This window comes from Natrix helvetica, assembly GCF_964273705.1.
Source record: "Natrix helvetica genome assembly, chromosome: 3".
Taxonomy (NCBI): domain Eukaryota; kingdom Metazoa; phylum Chordata; class Lepidosauria; order Squamata; family Natricidae; genus Natrix; species Natrix helvetica.
The window spans coordinates 109,801,081-109,814,768 of record NC_138549.1 but is presented as its reverse complement, the minus strand read 5'-3'; the positions used below and the strand labels follow the sequence as shown (position 1 = coordinate 109,814,768).

The 13,688-nt window shown below is 39.9% G+C and overlaps 1 protein-coding gene across 5 annotated transcripts in view; it reads right to left on the bottom strand.

Annotated features, from left to right (window-relative positions):
• GLIS1 (GLIS family zinc finger 1) overlaps positions 1-13,688 on the bottom strand; it is a 231,279-nt gene that overhangs the window by 110,430 nt on the left and 107,161 nt on the right. For all 5 annotated transcript variants that reach the window (XM_081949644.1, XM_081949646.1, XM_081949645.1 and 2 more), the window contains one exon: positions 11,051-12,146. In XM_081949644.1, the coding sequence (XP_081805770.1) occupies positions 11,051-12,146 (1,096 nt within the window). The remainder of the gene's footprint in view (positions 1-11,050; positions 12,147-13,688) is intronic.

Sequence of the window (13,688 nt, the reverse complement as noted above, 5' to 3'; positions counted from 1 at the left end):
TAATGGCACTGTTAAAATCTCACATCTGAAGAATACCAGATTGGGGATGTAACAGGGGAAATCTTTTTTTTTTTTTTATGAACAATGTATGATCAGAACTAACTTTGATTTTCATAATCAAGGGGAGTAAATTACTATAATCCCATACAGTAGTTAAGAGAACAAGAGACTGGAAACACTTGAAGGAACTGGAAAGAACTTGAAAATACCAAAATTGGGAGGGGAGGTGTTTAAGAGATTTCTTAAAAGAGCCTTGCTGAACTCCCCATTTTAACCTATACAATTTACCTATACAGTGAAAGAGTAGCAACACAATTCATAGACATAATCATTTGCAGACCTGGTAGGCACTCTTAGTTGACATAAATGAAAGATTTATTGTTAGGATGATGAAACAAAGAGCAAGTTGTGCAAACTTTACTGAGCTGGATTATGAAAACATGCCTTTTCCATTTCCCATTTTTAACTGCTTTGGGTGCAGTTTCAAAATAAAGGCCAAGACAAGTTATACAGAAAAACAAGTTGCATGTTATCTGAGCCTCTTTGTATGCATGTTATCTCCATATCTACCAAAAATAACATAAGAAATGAAGAATTCACACGGTTTGGTAAATAGATCTAACTCAAAATGTGCAGCACAACTCTTTTCTGCAACTAGCATCAAAAACATGAATGATAAAGGATCACTTTATCATTTTCCCTTTCTTTTTGAATTCACAAAGATAAATTCTTTCCAAATATGCCTGCTTATAACTCAAAATTCAACAGAAATTCATTGTCATTTTACATCACTATGACATTAAAATTCATTTCTATAATCAGTTTCTTTAATCTACTATTTCCAAAACTTGGTTTATAATTCTTCATTAATCAAAATAGCGTCTGTCTGTCTATCTGTCTGTATCCATCCGTCTGTCACATTTTTGAACGACCTATATCAGCGATGGCAAACCTTTTTGGCTGACGTGCCAAAAGCGGAGGAGCACAGGGGGGTCATGCGGTGGCGTGCCACACCCATAATACTATCCGTGCGACCCCCCCCTAGCATGCACATGTGCAAGATCACCGATCCCCCCGCTTTTACTGTGGTTTTTTCACCTTCCCCGGGCTCCAGAGGCTTTCTAGGACCCTGGGGAGGGTGAAAACAGCCTCCCCCGCTCGTAGGGCCAGGTTTTTGCCCTCCGGAGCCTTCAGGGAAGCCTCCTGAAGGCCTGGAGGTTGAAAATCGAACCTATGGACAAACCGGAAGTCACCATTCCCGAGCTTCCGGGTTCCCCATAGGTCCATTTTTCGCCCTCCGGAGCCTTCAGGGGCCTTCAGGAGACTTCCCTGAAGGCTCCGGAAGGTGAAAAACAGCCCTACAGACAAACCAGAAGTCCGTCCCTGAAGTTCCGGTTTGCCCGTAGGGCTGGTTTTTCACGCTTTGGAGGCTTCAGGGAAGCCTCCAGAGGGTGAAAAATGGCCTCAAAAGAAGGCCAAAGTCAGCTAGCCAGCGCGCACATGTGCGCTGGCTAGCTAACAGGGCAACACCTCGCATACCCTGAGTGGCCCCTCTCGCCACTCTACTGAAAAGATATGTTCCGGTAAGGACCAACGTTCTTTTTCCAGTAGAGATGGCAGGAGGGGCTACAGCTGGGACGTACCCAAGCTCAGTACCAGGGAGGGAATTAAGACCCCAGAGGAGGGGCGGTCACCATCTGCTGGAGAACCCTGCATCCAAAGGACACCTCCGCTGATGCGAATATATCCAGACGATAGTGCCGGATAAAGGAAGTTGGGGACGACTAGGTGGCCACCCTACAAATGTCCTCGAACGGGGCTCTGATGGCCCACACCACTGTAGTGGCGGCACTCCATGTGGAATGGGCCGTGATCCCCGAAGGAGCAGACTGACCTGAGGCTTCATAGGCAGCAATGATGGCTTGCCTTAACATCTACCTAGTCCTCAGAGAACCAGGTTGAAAGGAAATGAAAAGAGCCTCAGACTGATGGAACGCTGATGTGTGCCTGAGATAAATACGCAGTGGGCAGCGGACGTCTAGCCGATGGCAAAGGTGTTCCCTTTCGTGAGAAGGAGCTGGGCAAAAATTAGGGAGAATGACCTCTTGCGTTCTATGGAAGGGGGAACTGATCTTCAGGAGGAAGGCCGGGTCCAGACGAAGTCCCACCCTATCCTGATGGAATTGGCAGAGGTTATCTTTGGATGACAGGGTCCCCCAGTTCGGCTATCTGCCTAGCGGATGTCATGGCAACAAGGAAAGCTACCTTTAGGGAGAGAAATCTCAAGTGTACCATCCTCAATGGTTCAAATGGAGCCCCTGTCAGAGCCTGAGGACTCAGGGTAGATCCCACGTGGGGAACCGATGAATGGGGGTGGTCGGAGGTTAGCTGCTCCCTTTAGGGATCGCTTGACCAGGGGAAGTGGAGATAGAGAGAAATGGTCATCTCCAGCAAGTACCGAGAACAGGGCCGCTACTTGTTGGCACAGGATACTATGGAATCTTCGCTAACCACCAAAGGGGAAGGCGGCCTAGTGCGATCATGTCTACGGGAAGAAGATGGAGACCTGCAATACCGGAGGTCTGTGCGATTCCTCTCTTCCTCCTGGGATGCACACTCCCGTTGGGAGAGGCCTGATGCTATGCCCTTAGTAATGGCTGAAGATATGCGCCTCTTAATGCTGTCAGGCAGAAGATCCAGATCCTCCAGGTCCTTTTCAGAAGGCCCTGTGGGGCTAGGTGAGAGACCAGAAGGAAATCATGAGAGCCACCTTCCGGGGGTCTGCACTATCTCTTGTATGATCTCAAAGAGATGGGTAGAGAAGGGGACACCCCCTGCCTACGAGGCCTAGTAGGAGAGATCGAGGAAGATGAAGGACTGAAGCCCCTAGAAGGGGATCCTGACTGGTGAGAGGTGGGCCTAACAGGAGACCTTGACCTGCTGGGGGAGCTGGGCCTAACAGTATGGGCCTGCTTCTCCGGCATGGCAATTTGTTTCTCCAAGGCTCGTTGTCTCCTGAGCTCGTTCCTAACAGTGGCTCTGGAAGGGTGCTGGTCAGCAGACGGCTTGGAGGTTGCTGCCCTGGTTCTGGGCCTGTCATGTTCTCCTTCCCTAGCTTCACTTCAGGCCTCCGTAGGGGCCTGCGCTGGATCTGGCCCAATTGCAGCCACCCCTTCACTCACGTGCGCCACAAAGTTGATTTTTGGCCCTGGAAACGCCTGCTGGGAGCTGAGGATTGCGCTTGTCGCTCTGCGACCTGCCGGCTTCAATTAATGGCTGTGATGCAGGCCCACAGGGCACTCAAAGACCAGGTCAAAAATGGCCGCCTCCACGTGCACCATTAAAATGGCCGCCAATTGCTTCATTGTGGAGAGAAGGCCTCCCCTAGCTGCAACGGCTCATGTCTCTTTCAGCACCACAGCTAGCCTTCTCGCTGTGCGGCTCACCTTCCCAGCCGCCTTGCGCTCAGTCAAATTGTTTCTAAGCCGTGGCTTGTCTCTACAAGCCGCGGGGCTCCTTTGAAGCCGCGACCGTTCTCTGCAAGCCGTGCTTTTTTACAGCCGTGGTGCGTCTTTAAAACCGTGGCGCGTCTTTAAAGCCACGGCTGCTGTTTCTAAGCCACGCCGCGCTGTTTGAAGCTGTGGCAAGCTTCTTCGAGCCGTGGCGCGCTTGTTGGGGTTGTGAGGCTATTGGTAAGCCGCCACCCATGCTGGAGTGCCTGCAGTCGCTCCCTCAGATGCTTCGACGTAGCCTGTCACCCCCGCATGCTCAGGGACCGGACAGAACTCCCCAAGGCCCAGAGGTAGGAGAAAGCCAAGGCTGTCCTACCTCCTCACGAGACAGAAACAACAGTCTATGTGGCCAGCAGCTCAGCAATTTGGAATTTTGGAAAAGCCAATTAATCGAATTAGACAAATGAGAACAAGTTAGAACCACTAATGCTATTTCCTCAAATGGAGCCAAAGCTAGTGCTTGGACCAAAGACTGAGGGGAAACTGTGAGACAACAGGGAAAGAAGGATACTTAAAGAAATTTCCCTCTGTCTTTGGACCAATCAGGCTTTGACAAAACCCAGCTGTAGCCTCTCCCGCCATCTCTACTGGAAAATGAAAAATTTCCACATTTGTTGATTTACAGAGAATGACTGCTTTGTTAATGCTGCAACTCTGAATTGAAAGGATGACCAGCTTATGTAATATCTACTTAGTTGTTTAATGTATTTATGCATAAACATATATGGAATGCTTGTGACACTATCAGAGATGTTCTAGTTAGATTGGGAATGTGCATATACTTTTGTAAGCAGATAATGATATATTTTGGCTGAGATCCTGGAATGATATGGAGCAGATAATAAATGGATTACTTGAGAATGCACCCAATAGATCAATTGGCTATTTACACATGCTCCTCTGATAAGTGCCCCTGGCTTTTTTTTTCAGGCATATGCTGCTTGGCCAACAATTTCTACCCTTGTTAAAGAGAGAGATCGATCTAAAACAACATTGGTTTGGTTGTTGTCAGATGGACATTGCCTACAGATGTGAAATAAGTATTAAACAAACCAATTCCTGTAGATGTCACTTGCTATGATGCTTGAATGTGGTCTGTGTCCTACAGGGCAAAGCTAGACAAGATGATAAACATCGTTAACATCTATGGCCCTTGAAAAAAAAACCATTCATAGCACGAAGGAGGAGCGTTGCCAGGACCGCCGTGCAAGGAAAACTAGCTTCTACTTTTCTTTCCTGCCATGTTTCTGACAAAAAAGAGCTCTCCTCATATTTGGAATTAGTCCTAGAATGTTTGCTCCATGTCCTGCAGTCTCAAAAAATACTCCCATTTACTTATTTTTTGTAATTCTTCCCACCATGTCACTTAGCAGCACATCCTCTTTGGTCTTCAGAAAACAACACTTCAGATCATTAATGCCTACCAAAAAGTTGCAGTGAGAACTGCAGTAATCCCCTTAAATATTTCTTAAGATTTTACGAATCTCATCCCAATGAGTATATCAGTAAGGGTTAAGAGCAGTTCTTCTGTACATATGTTTTGACTAGAAGGAAAGCATGAAGGGACAGTCCACAGGTACAGGTAGTACTTGATTTATGACCATAAACGGGACCAAAATTTCTTTACTTGGAAGGCGGATGGGAAGATTTCAAACCCATGATCTCCAAACACTGCCATCTTTGTAAATACATACTAATTGCCAAGGGGCCAAATTTTGACCATGTGGCTCTGGGATGCTACAACAGTTGCAAGTGTGAGGACCACTTGTAAATCAATTTTTCCAGCATTTGGCAGTTTGAATCTCACCAGCCTCAAGGTTGACTCAGCCTTCCATCCTTCCAAGGGTCGGCAAAATGAGGACCCAGATTGTTTGGGCCACTATGCTGACTCTGTAAATTGCTTAGAGAGGGTTGTAAAGCATTGTGAAGCAGTATATAATTGCTATTGCTGTAACTTGAAACAATCACTAAATGAATCATGGAGTACCTGTATATAAAAACAACTTATTCAAATATCTTTATTTCCTCTTTCTTCCAGCAAAGATCATTCTTCATCATCAACCATTTTAGTACTAAATATGCACCTAAAATCAGTCTGAAATGGGTCAAGACAATCCTTTTAGATTCTCATTACGTGCCAACTCTTTTATCATTTGCATTGGCTCCTAAATAAATCAAGGAACTCAACGAACTCAAAAACTATGAAAATATGTTCAGGGACCATCCAGTTAAACAAATGGAATAATCTCCACATTCCCTACATTAACTAATAGATGATCGCAGATAGTCCTCCACTTATGACCATAATAGAATCCAAATTTCCATTGTAAATCATGATTGTTACAATAATCAAGGCGCCCACATAACTAGCATTTTATTTTTTTTCTGACGATCACTAAGCGAGTGCCATAGTTGTTAAGCGAATCAACATCTTCCTATGGGGCTATATTTTGCTGGAAACAAGCCAAAAAAAGGCTGGAAACTTGCAAAAATGTCATAAATCACAGTCACGTTACTACAGAATTTGCAACTGGTCATAAGGTGTTGTAGTTGCCAAATACTTCAAATGCAATCGTGTGTGTGTGTGTGTGTGAGAGAGAGAGAGAGAGAGAGAGAGAGAGAGAGAGAGGGAGAGAGACAGACAGAAAGAGAATATGTGTGCATGCGCGCATGTGGAGCAAAGATGGTATTCAACAGGTTCTGACCAGTTCTGGAGAACCGGCAAATACCACCTCTGACTGGCCCCGCCCCCATCTATTCTCTGCCTCCTGAATCCCAGCTGATCGGGAGGAAATGGGGATTTTGCAGTAACCTTCCCCTGGAGTGGGTGGGAATGGAGATTTTACAGTATCCTTCCCCTGTCGCGCCACCAAGCCATGCCACACTCACCAAGCCATGCCCCAAAATCGATAGTAATTTTTTTTTTAATCCCACCACTGATGTTCAGCTCTTGGAACTGAGTCATAAGTAGCTGTTGGGAGTCTGTTGGAAATTTGAATGGTCACTAAGTGACCAGTCATAAGTTGAGGACCACCTGTATAAATCCCAATTGAAAAAACAAAAATCTGCAGAGCCACCAATTCCACTGGATCCAATTAATGGATCATTTAATGCTCTGCTGGGCTTGTTAACCCACTCTCTAGGGGAAAAAGAGGCAAAATATATGGGATAATATATCTCCCATATAGGTATATTATAACTGGGGGGGAAATCTGATGAAGTCATTTAACAGAAATTTGGTTTTATGGTAGTCCTCATTTAGCGATCACAATTGGGATTGACAACTTGGTCAATAAGCAAAGAAGACATTAAGTGAAATCGCAACTGTGCTTATGATCTTACTTCGGCTTTCCTTCGCATTACAGATATGCAAAGGTTGTAAATGCAAGGATTGATCATAAAGTTACTTTTTCTTCATGGTTGAACTGCAAGTGGTTGCTATATGAGGCTATCAATAAAAGAGTCACTTGTATAAATGACAGAAACTGAGGTATCTGTTCATCAGAAATTGGGCACTTGTCTATTCCTGCAAATAGCATATCGTGTGGATGTCATGTGGCTACCATGTGGATATGAGAAGTAAGTAAACATGTTATTTGCTATCCAAAAAGTTTATTTTTGCATCATACTACCTATTAATCTGTTTGATGTAAACATTGAATTTAATAAGTATTATAAATTGTTACTTAAATAGTAATATGATGACCGTTAAGTATTTCAGTACAATTTATTATTTGGCTTAAAGGATGAAGAATAAAGTCTAGCACACTCACATGTGTTTTTTTAAGTGAAATAACTTAATTACACTCACAAGCAAGAACTTAACCACTTTTGTATAGTATCAGGTTCATTCTGGGCTGAAATGGTTGCTTCACACTTATTATGCAAAACAATGGTAGGCCAAAAAGTAAGGGCTCGTTTTTAAACTTGAAAACATTTAAGCGGTCTAATTTTTGTTCTCAGACAAATCAAAATTCCTATAGTCTGGGACATCAAATATAAAAAAGCATCAAATTAATCTTTCAAAAGTTCAGGTTTTAAAGGCATTGCATCATTATTTTTGTTAGCTATCTTTCTGATTATAATGCAGATGAGCACCAAATTTAATAAAACTAAAATAACACAAGCTATATATGAAGCATAACAGGATATTGCAAAGAGATTAGGTAGTTTCCTTCAGACTACTTACACAGCTCAAAGAATAAAGAAAGAATGAACAAAAGCAAAGCATAACATAACATAACCCCACACAAATGAAAGGACACAATGTTGAAAAAAAGAATACATCAATTATACATTTTAACTGAAAATTAAAAAATATATAAATTTTTGCAACAAATCCAGGGAACTCAAAAATATCAATAATGCCTTTATGACAATTTGCGTTCCACTTTTCCCACTCTCTGTCGCTGAGAAGGGAACATACTGTCTAAATTTAAACCAGCTGTAATGATGAGTAGTACAGTTGGACTGAAGGGTAAGCTTACCTCATGAAAATACATTGTGGAAACTGCTGTTGGAAGATAATAAAAGGATTAAGTGCCATTTTAGTGGACCATTTACTTTTCAATCAAAATGTCTCATGAATTTCCTGTTCTCAAGTAGCCTGAATTCCAAAATTCCTTTGTCTTTTACAGTACATAGTAGCAAAGACTGTCATAAGAAATTAATAATTTTACATAGAAAGGAGCTTTTATATATGCAGACAGCAAGCTACTTGCTGCCAGCTTCCCTTGAATCTGTTCAACAGATACTTAACCAACAAACAATGTTGATCAGACTGAAAAAATACCCAGTTTCAAATAAAGCAATAATGTTGTTTCAAAAGACACTGGAAACAATTGGGAAGGGGAGCATCTTCCAAGAAAAATCATGAGAGTATATTTAATTTAGACTTTCTAAAAAAAAGTCTTATTTTTTAAATGAAAATTGACATTTGCAAAATGATTATTAAAGTTGAGTTGAATTACGATAAACCGCAATTACACTTCAGCCTGTAAATAAGCTCCTAAGCAACACTAATTTTTCAAGCAGTTTACCCACTACTTCCTTAGTTTAAGAATTAAGATTTTAAAAGTATTTTTAATTAAGTTAATATTTAAAGAAAATCCATTTTGATCATCTACAATTGTGGTTTACTTTGGAGCTGGACTGTAAAAAAAAAACTTTAATTGTTTTAAATATTTAACTTCCCCTTTCCCTTTTAAAACTAAACGTATCTTAATAGTTTTACCCGTAATTCTTCTACAGTCATTAAAAAAACAGGACACCAAGCATTTATTTTGTAATACTACATAAAAACTCAATTCTGATCAGACAAAATACCCATTCAAATATACTGAATTGACTACACTACTGACAATTGTTTGTTTATACTGAAGAGTATACTTGAAGTAGCCTAATAACCCATAGACTAATACACTATTTATAAGTGTCTACAGTCCAATTTACAATTATAAATTCTTCCAGTATTACCCATTATATGAGGTAACCATAATTATGTAAAGATTTGTGTGACATAACTGAATAGAAAGGTAACATTAAAAATTGCCATATAATAAGTGCCAGGAGGAAAAATATACAGCATGTTTTCTGTTATTATTAAATAATTCCATAGTTCTGTTCCACCTTTCACCAAAGTTTCATCTGTAATTTTGTTTTTAAATTATACTTTTAAAACAGTGAAGACTGTTTTCATATACCTTTTAAAAGCAACCTCCAGTGTGCCCACACACACACACACACACACTGTTGAATAATCGACATATTTCCATAGTTTCAGATTTCTAACTTAGAAATACAGCACAATTATCTTATTAAGACATAATGAAACTGACTATTTGAATATACGTCTGATTCTTCCCCTGTCCCTACATAAACTATTTGTGCTGCTTAGTGTTAGTGACAATTCTTACAATCTTAATATTTTTCTAAATGCAATAACAACATCTACTGCAGTGGAAAGTTATGTGTACTACTTTATTATGCTTGGATTCTTGTCATGAGTCTATAAGACACATAATTTACTAGTATGAGGTCAATGGAAAGATTTAAAGGTTGTTATACACATAAAACAGTTTAGGATGGGATGGATAAGAAATAAGCAAAATCCCTGTTGTTTTAATCTTTTGAAAATATAGCATTCAGTATATTGGGCATTATATTAGGTAATAAATTATATAGAAATATTTAGAGTAGAAAAAAGAGCGCACAGTGTATAAAACAAAGTACGTGTGTAATGAGGCATTATGAACTATTCCATGAGTAGAAGAAACGACATGCAGTACTTTAATTATTTATTTCACTTTCTAATACGATCATCTGCATAAATAAACAGGACTATGAGAAAATAAGGCTGTCAGGAACGTATTCTCATCAGAGTTAAGATCATCTCGACATTATTTCTAACCGTAAGACTTTGCTTCTTAGGAACAGCATTTGGGGAAAATAAGCCCAACAACACTACCATATACCCCTTCAATATAAAGTACATCTTAGTTTGAAAAGAATAACTCTCACTTCAAAATCTGACCAGTATTATACTTAGGGGGTATTTGTTTTTCCAAAACACACTCAACCACAATCCTATGAATAAACACCAATTCTTCAAAGTGGTCCTTCTTGATGACATTTAGTACAGTTGTTCCTTTGTAAACAATACAATTTGGGTAGCAAACAAACATTCTGTATTTCACAACTGAGTTTGGAAGCTTGTTCCAATCTTGCTTTGTGGCTACTTACTTTATTAAGAGTTTCATATTATTGCCACTGAACTGCAAATCATTAGTTTTTATTTTAATTTACCACATAATTAATACTTCAACCAGAAACAATGCTTCTCTCAACATGTTGGCATTATGGTATAGCTTAGATCTGCCTGATCAGAGAAAAACAGCTACAATAGCTCTCTTCTGAAAACTGCTATATATACGTGTGTGTGTGTGTTAAATGAAATCCATCCTGAAAGTTATATTAGATGCTCAATTTTAGTCATTAATAATAATTATTAGGATTGTCTTTCTTTCTGCCATCTATCATTTCAAAAGTTTCTGCTCAGTAGGGATACTGTTCAAAAGCAAACTGGGGGGGAAAGCATTAAAATGTGCTCTGTATTTCTTGATTTAAAATATCACCCAAGGCACATTGGCTCTCCACCATGTTTAACTCTTCCAAACTGCTTTGAATGTCCTGTTAATTTTTCAGTGGCCTTTTCAAATACAAACAATTTGTATTTAAAAGCTAAATTTGTTGCAGTGGGCAACAAAATACAACATGCCAATTTTTATGAACAGTATTTACATTATTTCCTCTCAAAAAAAAAACAAAATGAAGCATTACTATAGGGTAATAGCATAATTCTGATAAAAGAATATTGTGTAATAAAAGACCAGCTGGTTTTTAACAGATAAGATTACTGCTTCAAAATATCACTATACAGGTTATATAAAACTCTGTAATTCCTATTGGAACAATATTTTAGAAGGCAGAAAAGTGGGGAGGGGGGTATTTCCACTCAAATAAATACATTCCAGACTTACCATACACTTGTTTGGTTTTTCTCCTGAATGAACTCTCATATGGATTAGCAACTTGTAACGAGCATTGAAAGGTTTATACCGACGAACACAGCCTGTCCAGAAGCAAGTGAAGTCCTCTCCTTTCCTTTGATCAATATGAGTCTTTTCTATGTGCCGAACCAATTCATCTTGCTGATCATAGACAGCACTACAATCAATCCATCGACAGATCTGCTTACCGCTGCTGGCCTCCTGCTCATCACCTTCACTCATCTGAAGGGACTTTGGAGACATAGAGGCCTGTAAATGCGTTAGTGCCCCTTGAATGTGGTTTTGCTGCTCATGTAAATGATAAGGTGGTGGCAGCTCTTGGTGATGCTGAAAAAGACTGGAGGCAGAAGTATATTCATCAAGTGGTTCTTGTTTTAAGAAATTCAACTTCTGTTTGCTGTGTAAAATATCTGGCTGAGGAGCAGAAGCAGTGTTCATTATAAGGCAGAAGCTTGCATTTTCTCCTGGGTGCTGCATTGGGGAATGGTCACAGTCCCCTCGGATAGTTTCAGTGGAAACAGGGACAAGGCATACTGAAGGGGAAGGAATATGGCAGTGGTTCCCAGATTGCGAGCAGGACTGGGGGCGAGAGGGTTTCTGAGCACTATGAAGAGTGATCTCTCTAGGAGAAGAGGAAACACCAGCTGAATTAGTCCACAGTCCATTCACACAGGTAACCAGCGAGGTCTGGGATGTGCGGATGATAGTTGTAATATCAATCCCATCAGCAGAAGATGGCAGCACAGAGATGCATCTCTTCTTCAGGTTGCTTGCCTGTTGTCGATTTGAATGGTGAGGGCTGTTGAGTGACAAGGAGCCCAGGGAGGGGCTATGTTCATTATTAAACAATTGCGACGAAAGTGAATTGGTAAGACTATTGTGGTCAACTTCAAGATGAAGGCCGCCTGAGCCTTTCAGTTCCATTCCGTCAGTAATCCTTCTGTGTGCAGAAACCTCAGATACGCCTTTATAATCACCCAAGCACTCCTGCTTTATATGCTGAGTAGTGTGACTTCCATTCATGCACGGCGTGGTAGAATCTGCCGAGTCTTGGAATTGGAGAGGCCTGCAACACAGTTTCATGGATCATCACTAGCATGTTGAGAATTTAGCATTTCCATGCAAGGTGCAACATCAATTAAACTTCTAAGAAAGGGTTGGTCTGAATTCTTGTGTATGCTCTCTCTCTATTGCACTATCTGCATTTGGACGTTTTTTGAATGCTTCCTCACTAGCAATAAAAAAAAGAGTATTATCTCTGAGAAGGTATGAGCAAACTGCACTCATACTAACTAAAGTACCACTACAACAGTTTGCAAAATGCATATATTTAAAGCAAGCTATGGATCCAACAAATAACATAGGCAAAATACAGAGTATTAGTTATTTTCAGATCTTTCCAATAGTACAATTTAGTTCAGTTCAAGCAGAAACAATGTTACATTTATTTTAGGGCTGTGGTATCACCTTATATGATTAACCAATTTTATTAGCCATTTAGTAAAGCTGCAAAATTATTTCTGCTCACATCATCAGATTATGCAGTGGCTAAACCGGTTTTAAGATTCAAACTAAAATGGGGGCAAGAAGACAAAACAGTTATGAAGATGCAGGTTGGATATGGAACAGATTAAAAGTACTGCATCTCACCAATTAATACATATAATACGTTAAAAACTTTGTGCTTGTTGAGACCTTCTGAAAATTTCTCTATTTACTACTATAAAAAAGTATTTTTTGTATTTTCTCCAATCAGTGACTTGTAGCCAATTTCATGAGATACTAGCATTAAGATAATTTATTTAATAAGTTTGCCTGCAGTACAAATACGATTCTGAAGTAGGTGGCAGTATTCTTAACTACACGTTTTGATTTGAAGATATATCTATTAATAAGTTCCGTGTTTCTTTGTTTCTCTCTCTCTCTCTCTCTCTCTCTCTCTCTCTCTCTCTCTCTCTCCCTCCCTCCCTCCCTCCCTCCCTCCCTCTCCCGCCCCCTCCCCCCATCTCTCCTCTCTCTCTCTCTCTGTTCGGAAGAGTTTCCAATATTATCACTCCAATAAATCCCACAAATGCAAAACATCATCTTAAAAAGATTTAGAACATTTATAATTCACTAGTTTCTTTTTAAAATATTTTAAAAGAATTTTTTATATTTTATTATTACAATGACTTATATGAACATCTCCTTTTAGTTTAAGACTCTAATCCCTTTATAATGTTCCATATATTCTTGATGTTGAGCTCTAAAATATTAATTTCAGAATTCCCTTGATTTATATTCATGACAAATCATGTCACTGCTTTTCCTTTAAATTTATTTACCAACTTCCAAAACAATTTTATATCTATTGATATTGTTCTGCATTTGAACTACTTTAAATAAATTGTAGTCATCCCATGAGCTCCATGACTACATTTTCTGCATCTTTTTTCTCTATGCTATTATTACACAATAATATCAAGCAATTATTCTCTTATATGCATTTTTCTCATCCACAGTCTCTTTCACTTCATTATTTTACCAAGCCTCCTTTTTCATACTTCCCATTAGTGTAATTCCATACACTTCTGTGATACTCAGTTTCACTCTGTGACGCTTAAACTGC